Below are 17,255 nucleotides of genomic sequence, written 5' to 3' on the forward strand. Positions count from 1 at the left end.
AAGAATAAAAGCAATAAAATTCTTAGATCTGATTCTCATTCCAAACAGTAATGGAAGGCCTCTTACATTTTGGCCTCTGATCTCTGTAGCTCGATTCTTTTAGGAGTGGAAGGAAGGATCCTATGATCTTAAAAACTACACAATGTGCTCAAAAATGTATGCGGCTATATCTTTAAACCATTTTTTTCTCATACCTACTTTTAATGGGCATGTTTTTCTGTAATAAATAAACCTTTCCCTCAATCTTATAATGTTTTCTTTGAATATTTCTACTTAAATGACGTAAAGCAAGTTATCAGTGATTTTAGTAGGAAACATCAAAACATGGAGTTCAAACCCAAGGTAAATTACGTGCATGTTGTGAATTGCAAACACATTTTTATAAACTTTTCAGTTCCATATCCTTATAAAAGGTAGCACTTGTACAGCTCCATGCAAGACTTTTGTCCAGACATATGAAAGCATCCAGAAAGAGAACCGATATAACAAAATTGCATCTGTCAAGAAGTAATGATTAAAATACAGTAATTGAAGAACTGAGATATCAAGTGGGTTATTAATATCTTAGACTAGAAAATTAAATAAATATTCAATATGACAAAAAAAAAGAAAAAAAAAAAAAGAAAAAAAAAAAGGAACAAACAACTCCTGATTAATTCAGTACGTAGAGAAGAGAGAAGTCCAGAGAAACTGAAATTGAGATTGTGGCTCCTGTAGTGTAAGGAGTTGTTGAATGATTATTAGACAGGGTATCTGTCTAGTCAGTAAGTGCAATTTGTTGAGACAATTCTGAAGGAATGTTACACTTCCTTAGAGAAATTGGAAATGGTCAGAATTGTCACATAGATTATGAAAACTCTGAAAATCACTATTCTTTTTTTATCAAGGTTGACTACATCATATTTATTATTTAATTTATTAATATATAATTAATTGTTATGTAGCATTAATATTACATATGTAATATGTATTAATATTATTAATATGTAATATGCATTAATATCATTGATGTGTAATTTTAATACATAATTAATACACAATTTTAATACGTAATTAATAAAATAATGTATAGAAATTTAACATATGATATTAATATAGTATAGATAGTATATTATGAATGATGTATTATAATAATATTATAATATTATTATAAATATCATTATAAATGATGTATTATAAATAATATATTATAAATATATATAAATATATAATATATGTGTATATTTATAATATAAATATTATAATATTATAATATATTTATATATTTAATATATATAATAATGTATTATAAGTATGTTATATTACGAAAAAATGTCATATTTTATAGTAATATATAATTAATGTAATTAATAGTTAATTATTTGATTATTTAATTTATCAATTTTAAATATCACAAGAGTTTTTTGTAAAATAAATTGTCTACTTGTCATGAATAAAAATCAGAAAAGTAAGCAGAGGCTGATTTGGAAAGAATATAAAGAATAAAAGAATGAAGAATACAAACTGAAAAAAAAATTTTTTTTCAATTTTTAATTGGACAAAAATTTCAGAAATTCAATTTTCTTGTTGTTATCCTTTTATATTTTTTATTATTATTGTTTGTTGTACTAGAGATTGTAGGAGATTGTAGAACTGTGTACTAGAGATCTGTAGAAGGAGCAGGTTGGAGGAAAATGTACTCAGAAAAAAAAAGTAACTATATCAGAAAATAAGAAAATATACATCTTATTTTGAAAGAAAAAAAAAAGGCCTGAATTTCATGTTGTATCTATACTGTGATATGGTTCCTTATCTAGAAATTTTCACCTTTTACCATCATCTCAGGTGGGTTTTTTTTGCTTGTTTGTTTTCTAAATATAAAATATAAATATAAAACATTTAGAATGCAGAGAGATTGGACAGTAATTTAATTGAATGTCATAAGTTACATTGTTTAGTTATTGTGAATGAAGACAATTTTTCAATTTTTGATTTTTTTTTTCAACAGCAATAATGTTAAAAAAAGAAAAAAAAAATTCAATATCCTCTTTCTGTTTTTATTATGAAGAAGTGCTGTCATTCTATAATACTGAGTCTATTAGTCTCTAAACATGCATCTATCATGCATGATAGATGAGTCTTCTATACAATGCCCATGATCAAGAGGAATACCTTGTTTGGGTAGTGGTACAGTGCTGGCAGTATTTTAGTCATGGAATAGCTTGGGTTGAAAGGGACCTTAAAAATCTAGTTTCAACTCCCCTGTCATAGGCAGGGATGCCACCCTGGCAGGTTGCTTAGGGCCTCATCCTGCCTGGTCTTGAACACCTCCAGGGATAGGGCATCCACAACCTCTCTAGGCAACCTGTTGCAGTGTCTCACCACTCTCTGAGTGAAGAATTACCTCTTAACCTCTAATTTAAATCTCACTTATTCTAGTTTAAAACCACTCCTCCTTGTCCTGTCATTATCTGATTGAGCAAAAATTCACTCTCCATCTTTTTTTATAAGTCCCCTTTAAGTACTGAAAAGCCACAGTGAGGTCACCCCAGAGCTAGTTCTTCTTTAGGCTCAGCAACCCCAGGTGTCTGAGCCTTTCTTCATAGGGGAGGTGCTTCAGTCATCTGCACTGCCCTGTGAAGCAAGACCCTTTTTCCAATGGAAAGGGAAACACATTCTTCTTGTATAGAAGAAATTCTCTGGTAAAACATTTTGGCAGTCTTCATCATGTTGTTAGTATCAGCAGTTGTGATGCACAGAAAAGTCTCCCAGCTCTCATTTGAAGGCCCAGAAGTTTCGTGATATGAACTACACCTGAGATGTAGTTATTTAAGCACTACATTGTTAATAACCAAATGGTTATTAACAAATTAACAAATGCTATGCTTCTATTTGCCTGTAGCATAAATTGTCCAGTGGTCACTGCATTCATTATATTTGGTGTATGCATGTCTTTCTGCTTCTTGCATCTCGAGGGTGAGAAAGATGTTCTGTGGAAACTAAGATAATACAACAAAACCTTTTCACATTCTTTGAGCAAATAGTTCTAAGTCTTAATTTCACTTCTTAAAATGTCTTTTATTTTTGCTATTTGTTATTGGTGGATTAATGGAGGCTTGGAATATATAGCAAATTTACCGTGAAGCAATGCATGAACTACAAATCCTTGTTTCTTTGTGTTTCTGCATTGTTACATTTCCATTAGTTTTTTATAAATATGCGGGTAGGCTTCATACACTTTCATCATGAACCAATGAGATTTTCTGTCTATGAAGACATACAGAGAGATTTGTTTGCTAGATCTGCTGGCATTTTAAGTACCTTGAGATATCTCACCAATGATCAAGTTAGGTAGCTTAAATTTTGTGCAGTGTTAAGACATTGAGCAGGAATATCTGACAAAAGACTTGCAAATATGTCTTAACTTTTTGTGGACACAGGTAGACAGGATAAACAAAAGTACTTAAAATACCACTAGGTACCTATATTGAAGCAATTGAATCCTTTCCCTATTAGTTTCTCAGATAGACTTTGTGCTATACTAAGGACTTAATTTCTTTCAAAAACTAGATCACTAGACTTGCTTCAGTCACTGGTTTTGGAAAAGAACAAAATGAACTCCACTGAACAAAGGATCTTTTACAATGGTTTTCCAGCCCACAAACTAGTGGCTTGAATGTTGATACTCTGTATTCCCTAACTGAAACTTACTTGCTCAGTAATGGATATACTTGGGTATATACATCAGGTATTTTAGCAACTTTCTTCTTACAGAACCTATCAGGAGCAGAAGAATTGTTTGTTATGATTTGTTTTGTTTTAAAAATGCTTAAGTTGGTCAAATATATGAATTTTCATGGTAAAAAGCATGATTAGTGGCTCATTTTCCCAACAGTTATTTGAGAAAATTTCCTCATTCTGTGCAAAACTGTTTTTCCTGCCCATGTCAGGAGGCAAGACTTGGGAAATTCTGCCTGATGTTTTTATTCCTGGAAAAAGGGAATGTAAAGCAGCTCTGCAACTCTAACTCTCTCTACCTGTTACTGTTTATAATAAGTCTTAGACTAGATGATTTCTCTCTGAACTATAATCCAGCTGATGTATTTTGATATTTTTTTCTATATAATGAAAAGGAAATGTTTAAATAAAAGTTCTAAGGAATTATTCTAAAAGAAAGTTATCTTTACTTTATAAAGAGATAGCTTGATTTTATTTTATTTTTAGTTCAAGAACCAAAAGACAGACAGTTGAGGGGACAGAGGCAGTGTGTTTTATGACATAAATCTGTTTATGTTGCATTAAGAATTTTGTCTTTAGTCAAGTGGTATATGAGGTAAAAATTATTATCCTTTAGTATTCTATTAAATGGTTTAAATTGGTTTCAAAAGTTTATCTTGTGAAACCATGTTAAAAGTAAATAAATAAATAAAATTTAAGTTTCAGATTATTATTACCTACTTATCTTGTTTACAGACATAACGGGAGAAAAAAGCAGAGACTGAACTCAAGGGTGGGTGGATGGTATATAGATTATTCCCTGCGTTACATGAAATGTACAAGGTGTAACAGTGAAGTAAAGTGAAAAAGATGATGCTGCCATGCTTTGTTGCATCTAATATGTTCATTGGGCAACTGTATGAATGGAAGAAACAAGATTTGTTTATTTTATGTGTGTGTATTTTCAAGACAGGGAAACTAAATATTGCTTAAGCATAATACAGAAAATATGACCAGCTAAACTTTATTTGAAATTAGAATAAATTACGTGTTTTACATGATCAGGTCATCCTTTGTAAGGGAGGGGAAAAAAAAAAAGAGAGAAGAAAAAAGAAAAATAAGAGCAGCATTAGATTAAGAAGTTCAGACAAAATTACAAAATTCAAGCTTCTTAGGAAGTCATCAGGGTCAGTTTCAGAAATGTGGTTTAAAGTCCTTGGGTTTTGATCATGTTATATTTTATCTTCTTAGGAATGGCAAAATTCTATTCAGAAGAATGCAGGACTTGCATTTATTGAGCTCATCAATGAAGGAAGGTAATTAATTTTAAAGCTTTTGAAAAAGTAGTAATTTTGCATTTATTCCATTGGGTGATAATACTTCCTCACCATCTGTTCCAAAAAAATTGTGAAAAGGCCATTATAATTAACAGATTTATTGTATAGATACTTTACATTGCAAATATTTAATTTAGAAATATATAAATTCTATTTCTTTTTCCATTGGCAGAAGGAAATAGAGACCCCATATAGATGTTTGGGTTTGTTTGAGAATTGAACCACCATTTTCCTGAGCAGCAAGGTTGCTTTACCCAGACAGTCCAGGAAGCCCGATCTGTAAATCCATCTGCTGCTCCATCTGTTTTAGAAGCACGGCATTTATTGTACAGATGCACATCTTTATACTGTCAGTTCACAAGGATTTTATCTAAAATTTTGGGTCCAATTTTAGTCCTGGAAAACACATAAGACACCATGTTTAGAAGAGCTGCCTTGCTTTTGCAAGTTGTTAAGATAGTTTATTATCAATCCTTGAGTAATTTTAATGCTGTATCTGTTTATATCTTCTACACTGTGCGATGTTTGTCAATACTTCCAGTCAGTCAGCTGGGCACCAATGGGGAAATGGGGACTCTATGGCCTAGCTGGTAATGGCATGCCAAAGACAAATGCAGCCACTTGTGTAATGTGTGTCATTTCTATTGGCCAGTAAATTAAATCTACTTAAATCTAGATGTTTTGATAACTGCATTTGAAAAAAATTATATAGCAATATGCCAGTTGAAGAGATTTACGTGTGTTTTGTTGTTTATGTTTTCCCCAAAGATAGTGCATAATTGCCAGTAGTAAAGTATCAAATCTCTGTATTATAGGATACTTTTTGTCTAGCTGATATTTCAGTGGCTAAGCCATGCATTCATTTCAGAGGAAAAGTAGAAAGCATTAGAGAATAGATAGGAACATTACAATCTGGAAATCAGGAACATGTGCCTTTATACCCAGTTTTTGGTTGGTATAAATTTTCTTAGATTCCATGCAGATACTGAAGTTACAGTACAATTATAACAGTTAGAAGTATATTCTGTTCATTGGAAATTTTTTATTGCTATGAAGCAGTTATTTGAGTTTACACTGTAAAGGGCTCACCTGAGTGAGTTACATACTGCACCTTATGCAGTAAATATTATACATAATAGACCGAACAAATATATTAAATTTATGTTTTTTTCTGTTTTGTTTTCGTTTGTTTTTTTTTTGATAATATTGTAGAATGCCATTTTGATCCTTTTTATTTCTCAGCCTGACTAGTGAGGTCAAACATTATTGCATGCTCACTATTGATAAAATGTTCCTTCTGAACAAATCTCATATCTGCATATTTTTAGCAGTTAGGTATTAAGGTATCAGTGGACCCTTTACAAAATAAAATAATATTGAAGAACTGCTACTTAAATACAGTCAAAGGAATGTCTAATCAAACTGCCCTTAGACACATGCTCCTCTATATACTTTTGTCATAAACATGTTTTAGAACAAGTGTGTGCACATTACTAGAACGCTCTTCTTTGCAATCAGCCCATCCATTTTTAATTTATCCTTTTGGGGATAAAGATAACAGTCTTTTAACTGAAAATTGTTATAAATATTTATTCTACTTAATAGCTAAACTTGTGAATGCAATTCATCAATCATAGCTAGGGAATGCAATTGTGCAGTTGTCAACAATTAACGGGATATAAACAGTTGATGAATGTGCAGCTGAATTAAAGTGCTCCCTAGGATAACCTGAAATTATAAACTGGATCATTTAAAAGAATCTAACAAAGGATCTTTATAATTAAAACAAAGCAGGGTTAATGGGATGTAAAATTGCATATAATTACTGTGCAATAATGATTGAATTTTAAATTATTAAAAGCAAAACCAAGACTAAGAATACTTTGAAGGACTTTCTGGGTTAGATTTTGAGAGACCTGGGTAATAAATCAACAGTTTTGAGCAAGCTTTTTCATTTGAGGGTGAAGGGGGAAAAAAAAAAAAAAAAAGAAGTGTAATGCAGGGGATCATAATTTTTAATATCCTTAGTTAGATGTCTATCTGTTCAAATATATGCATGGTATTACAAGGTGATTTTCTGAGTACCTAACTTTAGTTTGTGCAGTAAATCATTCAAATGCCTTTCTGGTCTTTGTCTTTATTAGAAATGTTCTGAAACATAATATTTCAATGTAGCTATAGTAAAAATAATAATAAAAATTAAAATCTATTTTCCTGCCACCTTAATAACTTGTGTTTTTAATTTAAATTTATTGTGTTCGTTTCTGGTTTTATTTGTTTTAGATCATGTTTTACCGGGAACATCTGAATGCAAAAATATTTTTAGAATTGAGAATATAAACACTCTGATAGAGCTTTCTAGATTAATTCTGAATTTGTTCTTGACTGTCTGTCAAGTTAACAGTTGTTAGTATAGCAAAAGTATCTGACTATAGATTTAAATTAATGCTTTCAAAAAAAATACCTGCAAAGATATTTAATTTCAGAGTGTAGAATAGTACAGTCTGTAACATAAGTGAAAGATTTAGAGACATCATCTTTAACTTTATGCTTCTTTTTAATCAGTCTCATGCTATGAATATGTGATGTGGAGGGTATCACATATGTCAAGAGCTTCGCTGATAGCAGTTTAATTAGGATTTTAGATTTACATTAGGGTATACACATAAGTAGGTTTCTTAAATTATGAGCTAGATGAATCTGCAATGTCAGCTGTATTAGGGGACTTAGAAAGAGTTTGTTTAAAGAGGAATGATATAGGAGGGACATCATAACCCATGTTTAAGTGGACTGGTAATGGACAAGGTCAAAAGAAAAAGGATACAGGGGGACAAGAACAAGAGATAAAATAGGAAACACCTCAAATATGTATACAAATGCATACAGCCTAGGAAACAAGAAGGAGGAATTACTCCATATGCAATATGGAGTAATGCAATAACAAAAAGTATGCAATAACAAAACCATGGCATCACTAGGATGAATGAGATTTGGTGGGATAACCTGGGATAACATTACAGAAGTGCTGTGATGGACAGATATGGGTTCCTCGGGAAGGACAGACAGAAAGCAAGGAAAGAGTGTTTCCTTCTGTGTAGTGTCAGGTAAAATGTATGGAGCTTTTCAGTGGGACAGAGGACAGTCCGACCGATAACTTGCAGGACAGGATGAGAGAAGAGGCTAGTAAAGGTGACATCATGGTGTGAGGTTGTTACAGGTCACCCATTCAGTACAAGGGAAATGAAGAAGCATCTTTAAATAATTCAGGAAGTACCTGAATCACAAACCCTAGTTGTTGTGTAGGTCTTTAAGCTTACGTAGTTCTGCTGAAAGTATAACAAGTGGGATGCACAGAGTCAAGAAAATTTCTGGAGGATGTTGGGTATAACTTCCTCATACAAGACGAACCAACTAAAAGTGACACACAGCTGGATCTGCTATTCACTAACAACCAGGAATTGTGTTTGGATATAATTAATGTCAGCTTGGGCTATATTGACAGTGAAATAGCAGAGTTCGAAATACTGAGGAAAATGAGGATGGAGAGTAGCAGAGTAAAAACACCCCAGGGACAGTGATGCCACCACCTTCCTGAGCAACCCATTCCAATACCTAACCACTCTTTCTGAGAGGAAATTTCCCCTAATTTCCAATGTGAACCTCCCCTGGTGCAACTTGAGGCCATTCCCTCTTGTCCTATCATTAATTACGTGCAAGAAGAGGCTGACACCCAGCTTTCAGGTAGTTGTAGAGAGCAATAAGGTCTCCCCTGAGCCTCCTCTTCTCCAGATTCAACAGTCCCAGTTCCCTCAGCCACTCCTCATAGGACTTGTATTCCATACCCCTCACCAGCTTTGTAGCCCCTCTCTGGACGTAGTCCAGGGTCTCAATGTCTTTCTTGTAGTTAGGGGCCCAAAACTGAACACAATATTTGAGGTGTGACCTCACCAGTGCTGAGTACAAGGGGATGATCACCTTCCTGGTCCTGCTGGTTACACTATTCCTGATATTCAGGATGTAGTTGGCCTTCTTGGCCACCTGGGGAATGCTGCTGGCTCATGTTCAGATGAGCATTGACCAACACCCTCAGATCCTTTTCTTCTGCACAGCTTTCTAGCCACTCTTCTCCAAGTCTGTAGCATTGCATAGGGTTGTTGTGACCAGAGTGTGGCACCCAGCACTTAGCCATGTTGAACCTCATCCCATTGGCCTCTGCCCATCGATCCAACCTGTCCAGGTCCCTCTGCAGGGCCTTCCTACCCTCCAGCAGACGGAAACTACCCCCCAACCTGGTGTTGTCTGCAAACAAGGGTGCACTCAATTCCCTCATACAAATCATCCATAAAGATATTAAAGAGGATGGGCCCCAACACTGACCCCTGGGGAACATCACTTGTGACCAGTCGACAGCTGAATTTAACTCCATTCACCACCATGCTCTGGGCCCAGCCATCCAGACAGTTTTTAATCCAGCAAAGAGCATACCTGTCAAAATTATTCAGGAAGTGGAAGTAGGGACAGGCTTGAAAGGAGGAATTTAGAAACATTTCTGGGACATGTAAGGAATGATGTCAGGAAGGTCAAGGCTCAACTGAAAATGAGACATCTAAGAGGTATTAAGGGCAGTAAGTGATTCTGCCACTTCATTAGTAGTAAAAGGCTGACCAAGGAAAACATGGTCTGTTGTTGAATGGAGTGGATGATTTAGTGACAGATAAGGCTGAGGTGCTCAATGCCTTACTTGCCTTAATCTTCACCAAGCCTCTGTGTTTAGTGAAATGGTTCAAGGAGAACTACAAGTAGTGCATGAGGACTAAGTCAAGGATTCCTTTAGAGAAGTTGTCCAATGGTAAAGAGAATTCTTGCAAGGGATCTCCCTATTATCTCTGAAAGGTCAAGGAAATTGGGGAAGACCAGTGATGCCTCGAGAAATGTGAATGTTGCAACCATCTTCAAAATAGTCCAAAAAAGACAGAGAACTGTAAGCTGGTCAGATTCTCTTCTATCCCTTGGAAAATCATGAAGCACGTCCTTTTGGAACATTTCTGACCACATGAAGGAGAAAATGATTGAGAAAAGTCAACTTGGATTTACCAAGCCTAAACCATTCCTGACCAACCTGTTTGTCTTCTATGATAAAACAACTAGATCTGTGAACATGCAGAGAGCAGTGGACATCATTTATCTTGTCATTAGCTAGGCTTCCATACTGTCTCCCACAGTACTCAGGTATCAGAGTTAGAATGCTACAGACTGTATGGGTGGACAACTAAAAATGTAGAAAACTGGCTATGGGATTGGGTTCCAAGGGTTGTGGTTAATTGGTTGTACATTACCTTTATGCCTTTGGCAAATGGAGTATCTCAGGGATCTAGCCTGTCTCAGAGATAGACGCTACAGATCATTACCAATTAGTCTTCCAGATATGGATTTCTATCCTCATTCCACTTACATTTTCTTCACCCTTTATATTTTCACAACATTATTAAGGGATGACCTTGTGCTTTCATCTACAATCATTTCCTTTCCTTTTTTTCTTTTTCTTCTCAGAACTTCCTCTTTTTTAATAGCAGTAGTTGTCTAATCATAACAGAAATTTGAGCAAACACGAGACTCTATTTCTTCTCAGATTAAAAATTATAAGCTTTATTTCTGTAATTTCATCTCTACCTAAGTCTGATTTCTGCCTGTTGCCATGAAAATACACGCTTTTATATACTGACCTACCTAGACCTCAAGACATACTTAAAATTCACAGGAAGCCTTTTTCTTTTAAACCCTGTAGCATTAAGAGTTTTCACCAATTTCCTGGAAAGAGTGGCAGAATGTCTGAAAAGATTGGAAATTTGTTTTATTTAAATTTAGATGAATTACTGATTAAATCCTGAAAAAAAAGACTAACAAAGACTTATGCTGCATTCTTTCCATGTCACACCTCAACTGCAGAAAACTTTCTTTTGGACATCTTTTATTGCAGTTTGACAGTTCTGTTAAGTTTGGTTTGTGGTAATTGAGCTCACTGTCTGCAACTCTTAAAAGCTCAAGCCCAGTGTTCAAAGGTATACCTGTGGTGCAATTTGCACCACATCAATCATTTGACTTATGACTTGCATTTGCAACTGGTTACTTACATACACCTTGAAAAGCTCATTTAGTATTTGAGTCCAAGCACACAGGGAGAAAAGATGGTGTTCCTGGCTTCTGTCTTGACAGTGGTCTTAATCATGGAAACCTTGAGGTCAGAACAGGGAGCTCATCTGAATCATCTAGAAATGCAAGATAACATGGTCTTCAGGCATCATGGGTGCTATGTAACTGAGGGCTAATAGAACAGTTTGCAAAGTTATGCAAAATTGAATGTATACAAATCCAGGCAGAAAATAGCACTGAGGTACGCTATGTAAATACGAAAAAAGGTGTTTGATCATTTTCTCTTTGACAGATTTAGCCAAATTCCGTTGCTGTACTGTTAGCCTCACCAAAAGTAACTTCCGATTGGAGGAATCCTTTATTAATTTTGAACGGCTGTTTTATGGAAATTCATCGTAAATGTTTTCTTCCATCAGTAGAAGATTCCTGTCTTAGACACTTACATAAAATTAAGCCCTGAATGTTTGTATTTCTGCTCCAGCTGAGGTATGAGCTTGAGCTCCCTGTTAGATTCACTTTTTATATAATTTCACATTCTTTACTACAGATGTCCTTGCCCTGCCTCCAGACTAGTAGCCAGTATGTGTTGGACAAAACGTACACTGTTATGAATACCATTTATTCACTCATATGTTCAGTATAGTAGGTTCAGTGGAGTTCTTAGACCTTTTTCAGTTTTTGAAGCAACTTCTAACCTTCTATTCTTCCTTGGTCAGGTCATATCTCAAAGCTGAGGCTGATTCTGAGATGCTGGCCATCTCAGTGGTATCTGTTGTTTTGGGATGTTTACTAAATGACCTCTATTTTAAAGAGACAGTTTCATCTTGATTTAAAAAATTCTTACGCAAAATAGAAAATCTTTAACAGGAGCAGATTAGATTCTTTTTAGTTAACTCTGAGTGACAATGACTCTTACTGGTTCTGTGGAATTCCTGAAACATTAATGGTTACTCTCCATAAAGTTTATCTTGCCACTGTGTTCATGTTGTAGAGCAGTAGCTGGTCTTTGCATATTGTACTTTCAAACTTTTCTCTAGTAAATTCTTCATCATTCCCCTTTTGCAAGAATCGGGCCTCTGTGCCAGACATTACCTTCTAATGTTTATGGGAATTTACTTTCAAAGTATTTACAGCAGCACCTCATCTTGTAGAACTTCAAACTGTTCAAGTCAGGCTAGTATATGAATCCTATTACAGGTACCAAGTTCAATGATAGGTTTCATTTCTTATGAATTCCATTAAGAGTAATAATTGTCAAAACAACTGTGTTTGGTGAAAAGTGGCATATTTCCAGGCTGCTTCTTGGAAAAATTAAGCTGTGGGCATCTGATGAAAGTAAGTCAGAGAAACATCTGTTTCCCTGGACATGTGAGTTGGCAGAACTTCAGGAATGAGTAGAGGAAGCAAGACCTTAGCTAAATTATAACAAATGTTCATTTTGTGATCTGTTTTGAAAGTTACTGCTTGGGACTGATCAGCTTTTTTAGTTTATCTCAAATGAAAGAAAGATTGGATAACATAAGCACAATTGTTTTATCTAGCAGTATAACAGTTAAAAGCCCTCTTTCTCTGTGTGTGAGATTATTACTAGAAATAACTGACTGCAAGATAAGAGTCAGCATAGAATAATGAAATACAAGTTTTCATCCTGTATTTTTGATGGGTGTAAAAACAGCTCTGTTTGTCATAACGTATCCCAATTGAAATTTAAATCTGTTTGCAAGCACATTACAGTTCCTGCATGTTTCCAGGACAGTTTGGGACGGTTTGGACAGTTGGGTATAGTCTTAGCATTGTCTCTGTTTCCAAAAATTCAAAAGATATTGTCCCAGGCTCTTATTATTTACCTGAGTGACTTAGAATGTAGAGCTCCCCAGTCCAGCCTTTTTAAAAGTGTTTAAAGTGTCTGAAACACTGGCCATCTAATTGTTTATACATACTTTTTCGCAATTTGCTTTAAACTAAGTTTGCACTTTGCTAAGTGCTCTAGACTTTTAAAGTAACCTTACTGAGGACACAATCACGGAGAGCAAACTACATGGATTTAAAATAACTTCTTGCATATTCCTAAACAACATTTGCAAAAAACTCATGTTTATGAATCAACATGTCCTGAGATGTTCCCTCACTCGGTGTGCTCTCTGCCATAAATCTGAGACTCTTCCATTGTTAGGTGAGGGAAAGCCTGCTCGGTACTTGCATTCTTACACATACTGCAGCCCCATCATGCTTATTTTTCAGCATTGGCATATCTAAATTCTAGTTTTTATTTCCATTTTCCATATGTTCAGCTAGAAATTTCACTCCCATCTGTACAGAAAACTCACTTCCCTATAGAAGAGTACCAGGATTTAAGTCATAAATGACCTCAGACTACTTTGTTGGTGGATTTTTTACTGGAAATCATTTGATTCAGTCTAAAAACAAATCAAACCCGTTTCCTAATAAGGCAGCTTTAACTGTGGTTCAAAAATTTGTTGGCATTAATAGAAATCAAGTTTGTCTTGATAAAGAAACCATAAGTTACCAAGTTACTGTTTCATCTTTACCTTATCCTGTAAGAATTGCTGCTCAAATGATAAAAGTTTTGCTGATTATCAGTTCCTAAGTGAGATCAGCTCATCTGAGGAAGGAAAGGGCAACACATTTGGCTTCAATTCTGATAGGAGTTTCAGTGGTAGAACTGAATAAATGGATAAAGCCAAAACCTTTTCTAGACTAATTCTGGTTTGGTCAATCACAAATGACTAGGAAAAAGTACAGCAAGCCTGTGGTGACACTTCTCAGACAACTTCTTAGCCCTGTGGGAGGACTACTTGTACGGGCATTAATAAGCAAGACTAAAGGGCCAAATTCATCTCTATCTCAACATCAACATGGACTAATGTCCATCTATTAGCCACTCTCAAAAAAACTTGTATAGGATGAAGATTTACAAGGGTAAATAAGAACAGTGGGTATGATTCAGTCACAAGAAATGTTCAATCATCAGTGATAAGGAAGTGTCATTAAAGAATATGTTTTATTTCCAAAGAAGAATAAAAGTGGTATTGCTCTCAAATTTAAGATTTTCCCCTCTATTTAGCAAGTACATATGCATTTTTTTGTGCCTCAAGCTCTTCATTAGGTGGATTGGTCACTCCAGTGTAGAAGGATGGTTTGGGAAAAATGCAGAGAATATAATTTTATCTGAAAAGGAGTGCTCCATAAAAATCTGTGAATGGGAAACATAGTTGGGCAGATGACTGAAATATTGATATATATTGATATATATCAATATCAATATTCAGACCTGTATTAATAATGATATTTTAGAACAGCATTATTATAAGGTATTTACATATTATATAATGTAACAGTATGAAACATGACATTTTTGCTAGAGACATGTATGCTAGAGAATTGGTTTATCTTTTGGAAATGTCTGAGAAGGTAAAAGACCAGTCTATCATAGAAATTTTCTTGTAGAAAATTGTAGAATATAGGGATAAACAAAAGGAAAATACTCTTCTAGATTTGCATCAGAAAAGATACTACCATTGAGATACTGCAACATTACTGTTACTATGTAAATAATGCTGAGAATTTGTCTATAGTAATGCTGCCAGTCTGGGCTATGCACAGTTAGGAAAGGTGAAATCAGTCTCTGGGATGAGTAAACCCCAAAAGACAATCTTTTAGTAAATATTCTGGCATAAAAGAAAAGTTAAAGAGAGCTGCATTATTTAGCCTAGTAAAGTAGGGACGGATGGAATATCAGAAGGTCATAAGAAAGAACAAGAATTAAAACTAATGCAAACATTTGCATAAAAATGGAACAATAAAGACTACTGAAGAATATGTTTGGACTGGAAAGTAAAGAAAGAATTTTAACCTTCAGAGGAGTTTCCAAAGCTGTGCTAGAAGCAAGAACCTTGATCACATTTTCACAAATAAAAGATTTATGAGCTAGATTTCATGAAAACACATTTCATAAAGATAGTTTATGAAGGAATTTTTATGATGTAACTGCATTTTGTAGTGAAGGAGTAAATTTTCTGGTCTTTGTCCCTCTCTTTTATTTATATATATATATATATATATATATATATATATATATATATATATATATATTTGTTTCAGCAGCAGTCTCTGATACTATCAAGTGTGAGATTTTTCCTAGTTTGGGATCCTTTCTGAATTTTTATTTTATTTTTTTTGTAAATGATGATCCACAAGATAGTCATAAGCACTTGTTCTCATGCCAGAAAAGTCTGAGATTTCTTTTATTTTAATCTTGTGCCATGCATGTGATTGAGTTAATAGGATTTACCCAGGCAACTGGGAAACAACTAGGAGATAAACCTGAAGATTACAGGAAAGCAAACATCACTCCTTCAGGAAGGGCAAGAAAGAGGACATGGGAAACTACAGGTCGGTCAGCCTCACCACAGTCCCTGGGAAGGTGATTTAGCAGCTAATTCTGGAAACTATTTCCAGACACATGAAAGAGAAGAAGATCATCAGGAGTAGTCAGCGTGGATTCACTAAGGAGAATTCATGCTTGACTAACGATAAGCTTCTATAATAAAATGAACAGCCTGATGGATGAGACAAGAACAGTGGATATTGTATTCCTGGACTTCAGTAAGGCCTTTGACAGTGTACCCCATAAGATTGTTATAGAGAAGCTGTTGAAGTATGAGCTGGATTTGCAGATCAAAAAATGGCTGAATAGCTGGGCAAAAATGGTAGTGGTCTGTAGTGTGAACTCTACTTGGATGCCCATATCAAGAGAAGTACCCCAGGGCTCAATACTGAGTCCAATCCTGTTTAATATCTTTGTTAACAATCTGTATGATGGAGTAGAGTTCACCCTCAGGAAATGCAGGGATGACACAAAAATGAGTGGAGAAGCTTACTCACTAGAAGTGAGCCATCAGTCAGCCATCCAGAGTGACCTTGACAGTCTGGAGAGGTGGGCTGACAAAAATTTCATGAAGTTCAACAAGGAGAAGAAGTGCAAAGTGCTGGCCCTGGGGAGAAACAACTCCAGGTGTCAGTATGGGTGTCACCCAGCTGAAAGGCAGTTCTGCAGAAAAGGACCTGGCATTCCCGGTGGACACCAAGCTGAACACGAACCAAAAATATGCCCTTGCTGCTAAGAAGCCTAATGGTATTTTTGGCTACATTAGGCAAAGTATTGCCAGCAGGTAGAGAGGGGTAATCCTTCCACTCTACTCAGCACTGATAAGGTCACATTAGAGTGCTGTGTCCCTCTCTAGGTCTCCCAGTATAAGAGAGGCCTGGACATCCTGGAGGGAGTCCAGTATAAGGCCACCAAGATAATGAAGGCACTGGAGCACTTCTCCTATAAGGAGAGGCTGGGAGAGCTGTGACTGTTCAGCCTGGAGAAGAGGGGACTCAGGAAGGATCTTATCAATGTCTATAAATCCCTGAAGGGAGAGGGCAAAGAGGATGGAGCCAGCCTCTTTTTGCTGGTACCCAGTGCCAGGACAAGAGGCAATGGGCACAAACTAGCACACAGAAGGTTCCCTCTGAATATCAGGAAGTGCTTCTGTGCTGTGCAGGTGACATTGCTCTGGCACAAGTTGCCCAGAGAGGTTGTGGAGTCTCTTTCTTTGCAGACCTTCAAACACCACCTGGACATGGTCCTGAACAACCTATGTATCCCTACCTGAGCAAGTGGGTTGGACCAGTTGACCTCCAGAGGTCCCTGGATACCTAAACTATTCTGTGATTCCATGATTCTGTGAAAAGCAGCTTGAAAATACAGAATAACTTCCTGTTAGAAGTAAAAATCGGTAGCAAAAAAAGTGTTTTTTAAGTAGTGTTTTTCAATTTGAGATGGTAACAAGTTTCCTTGAACAAATACAGCAAACAAATAAGCAAGATCCTTTGCAAAAGCCTCTGTGAGGCATCACTTCCCTGACCTTACAGTAGCTGCCTTTCCTTTCAAAAGTAAGATGAAATATTTAAATGTCTTAATGTGTTATGCTTCTGTTTTCTGCCCTACATTCTTGCACTTACAAATCAAAACATCATGACATGCAAAATTTATTGTCAATGGCC

General features: G+C 35.4%; 1 protein-coding gene across 4 annotated transcripts in view; it reads left to right on the forward strand.

Annotated features, from left to right (window-relative positions):
- Window positions 1-17,255, forward strand: part of NBEA (neurobeachin) — a gene marked incomplete at both ends in the record, with an annotated part of 514,126 nt that overhangs the window by 257,600 nt on the left and 239,271 nt on the right. For all 4 annotated transcript variants that reach the window (XM_084292135.1, XM_084292133.1, XM_084292136.1 and 1 more), the window contains one exon: window positions 4,948-5,012. In XM_084292135.1, the coding sequence (XP_084148261.1) occupies window positions 4,948-5,012 (65 nt within the window). The remainder of the gene's footprint in view (window positions 1-4,947; window positions 5,013-17,255) is intronic.

The sequence above is a fragment of the Netta rufina genome, assembly GCF_964035555.1.
Source record: "Netta rufina genome assembly, chromosome: 1".
In the NCBI taxonomy this organism is placed as follows: domain Eukaryota; kingdom Metazoa; phylum Chordata; class Aves; order Anseriformes; family Anatidae; genus Netta; species Netta rufina.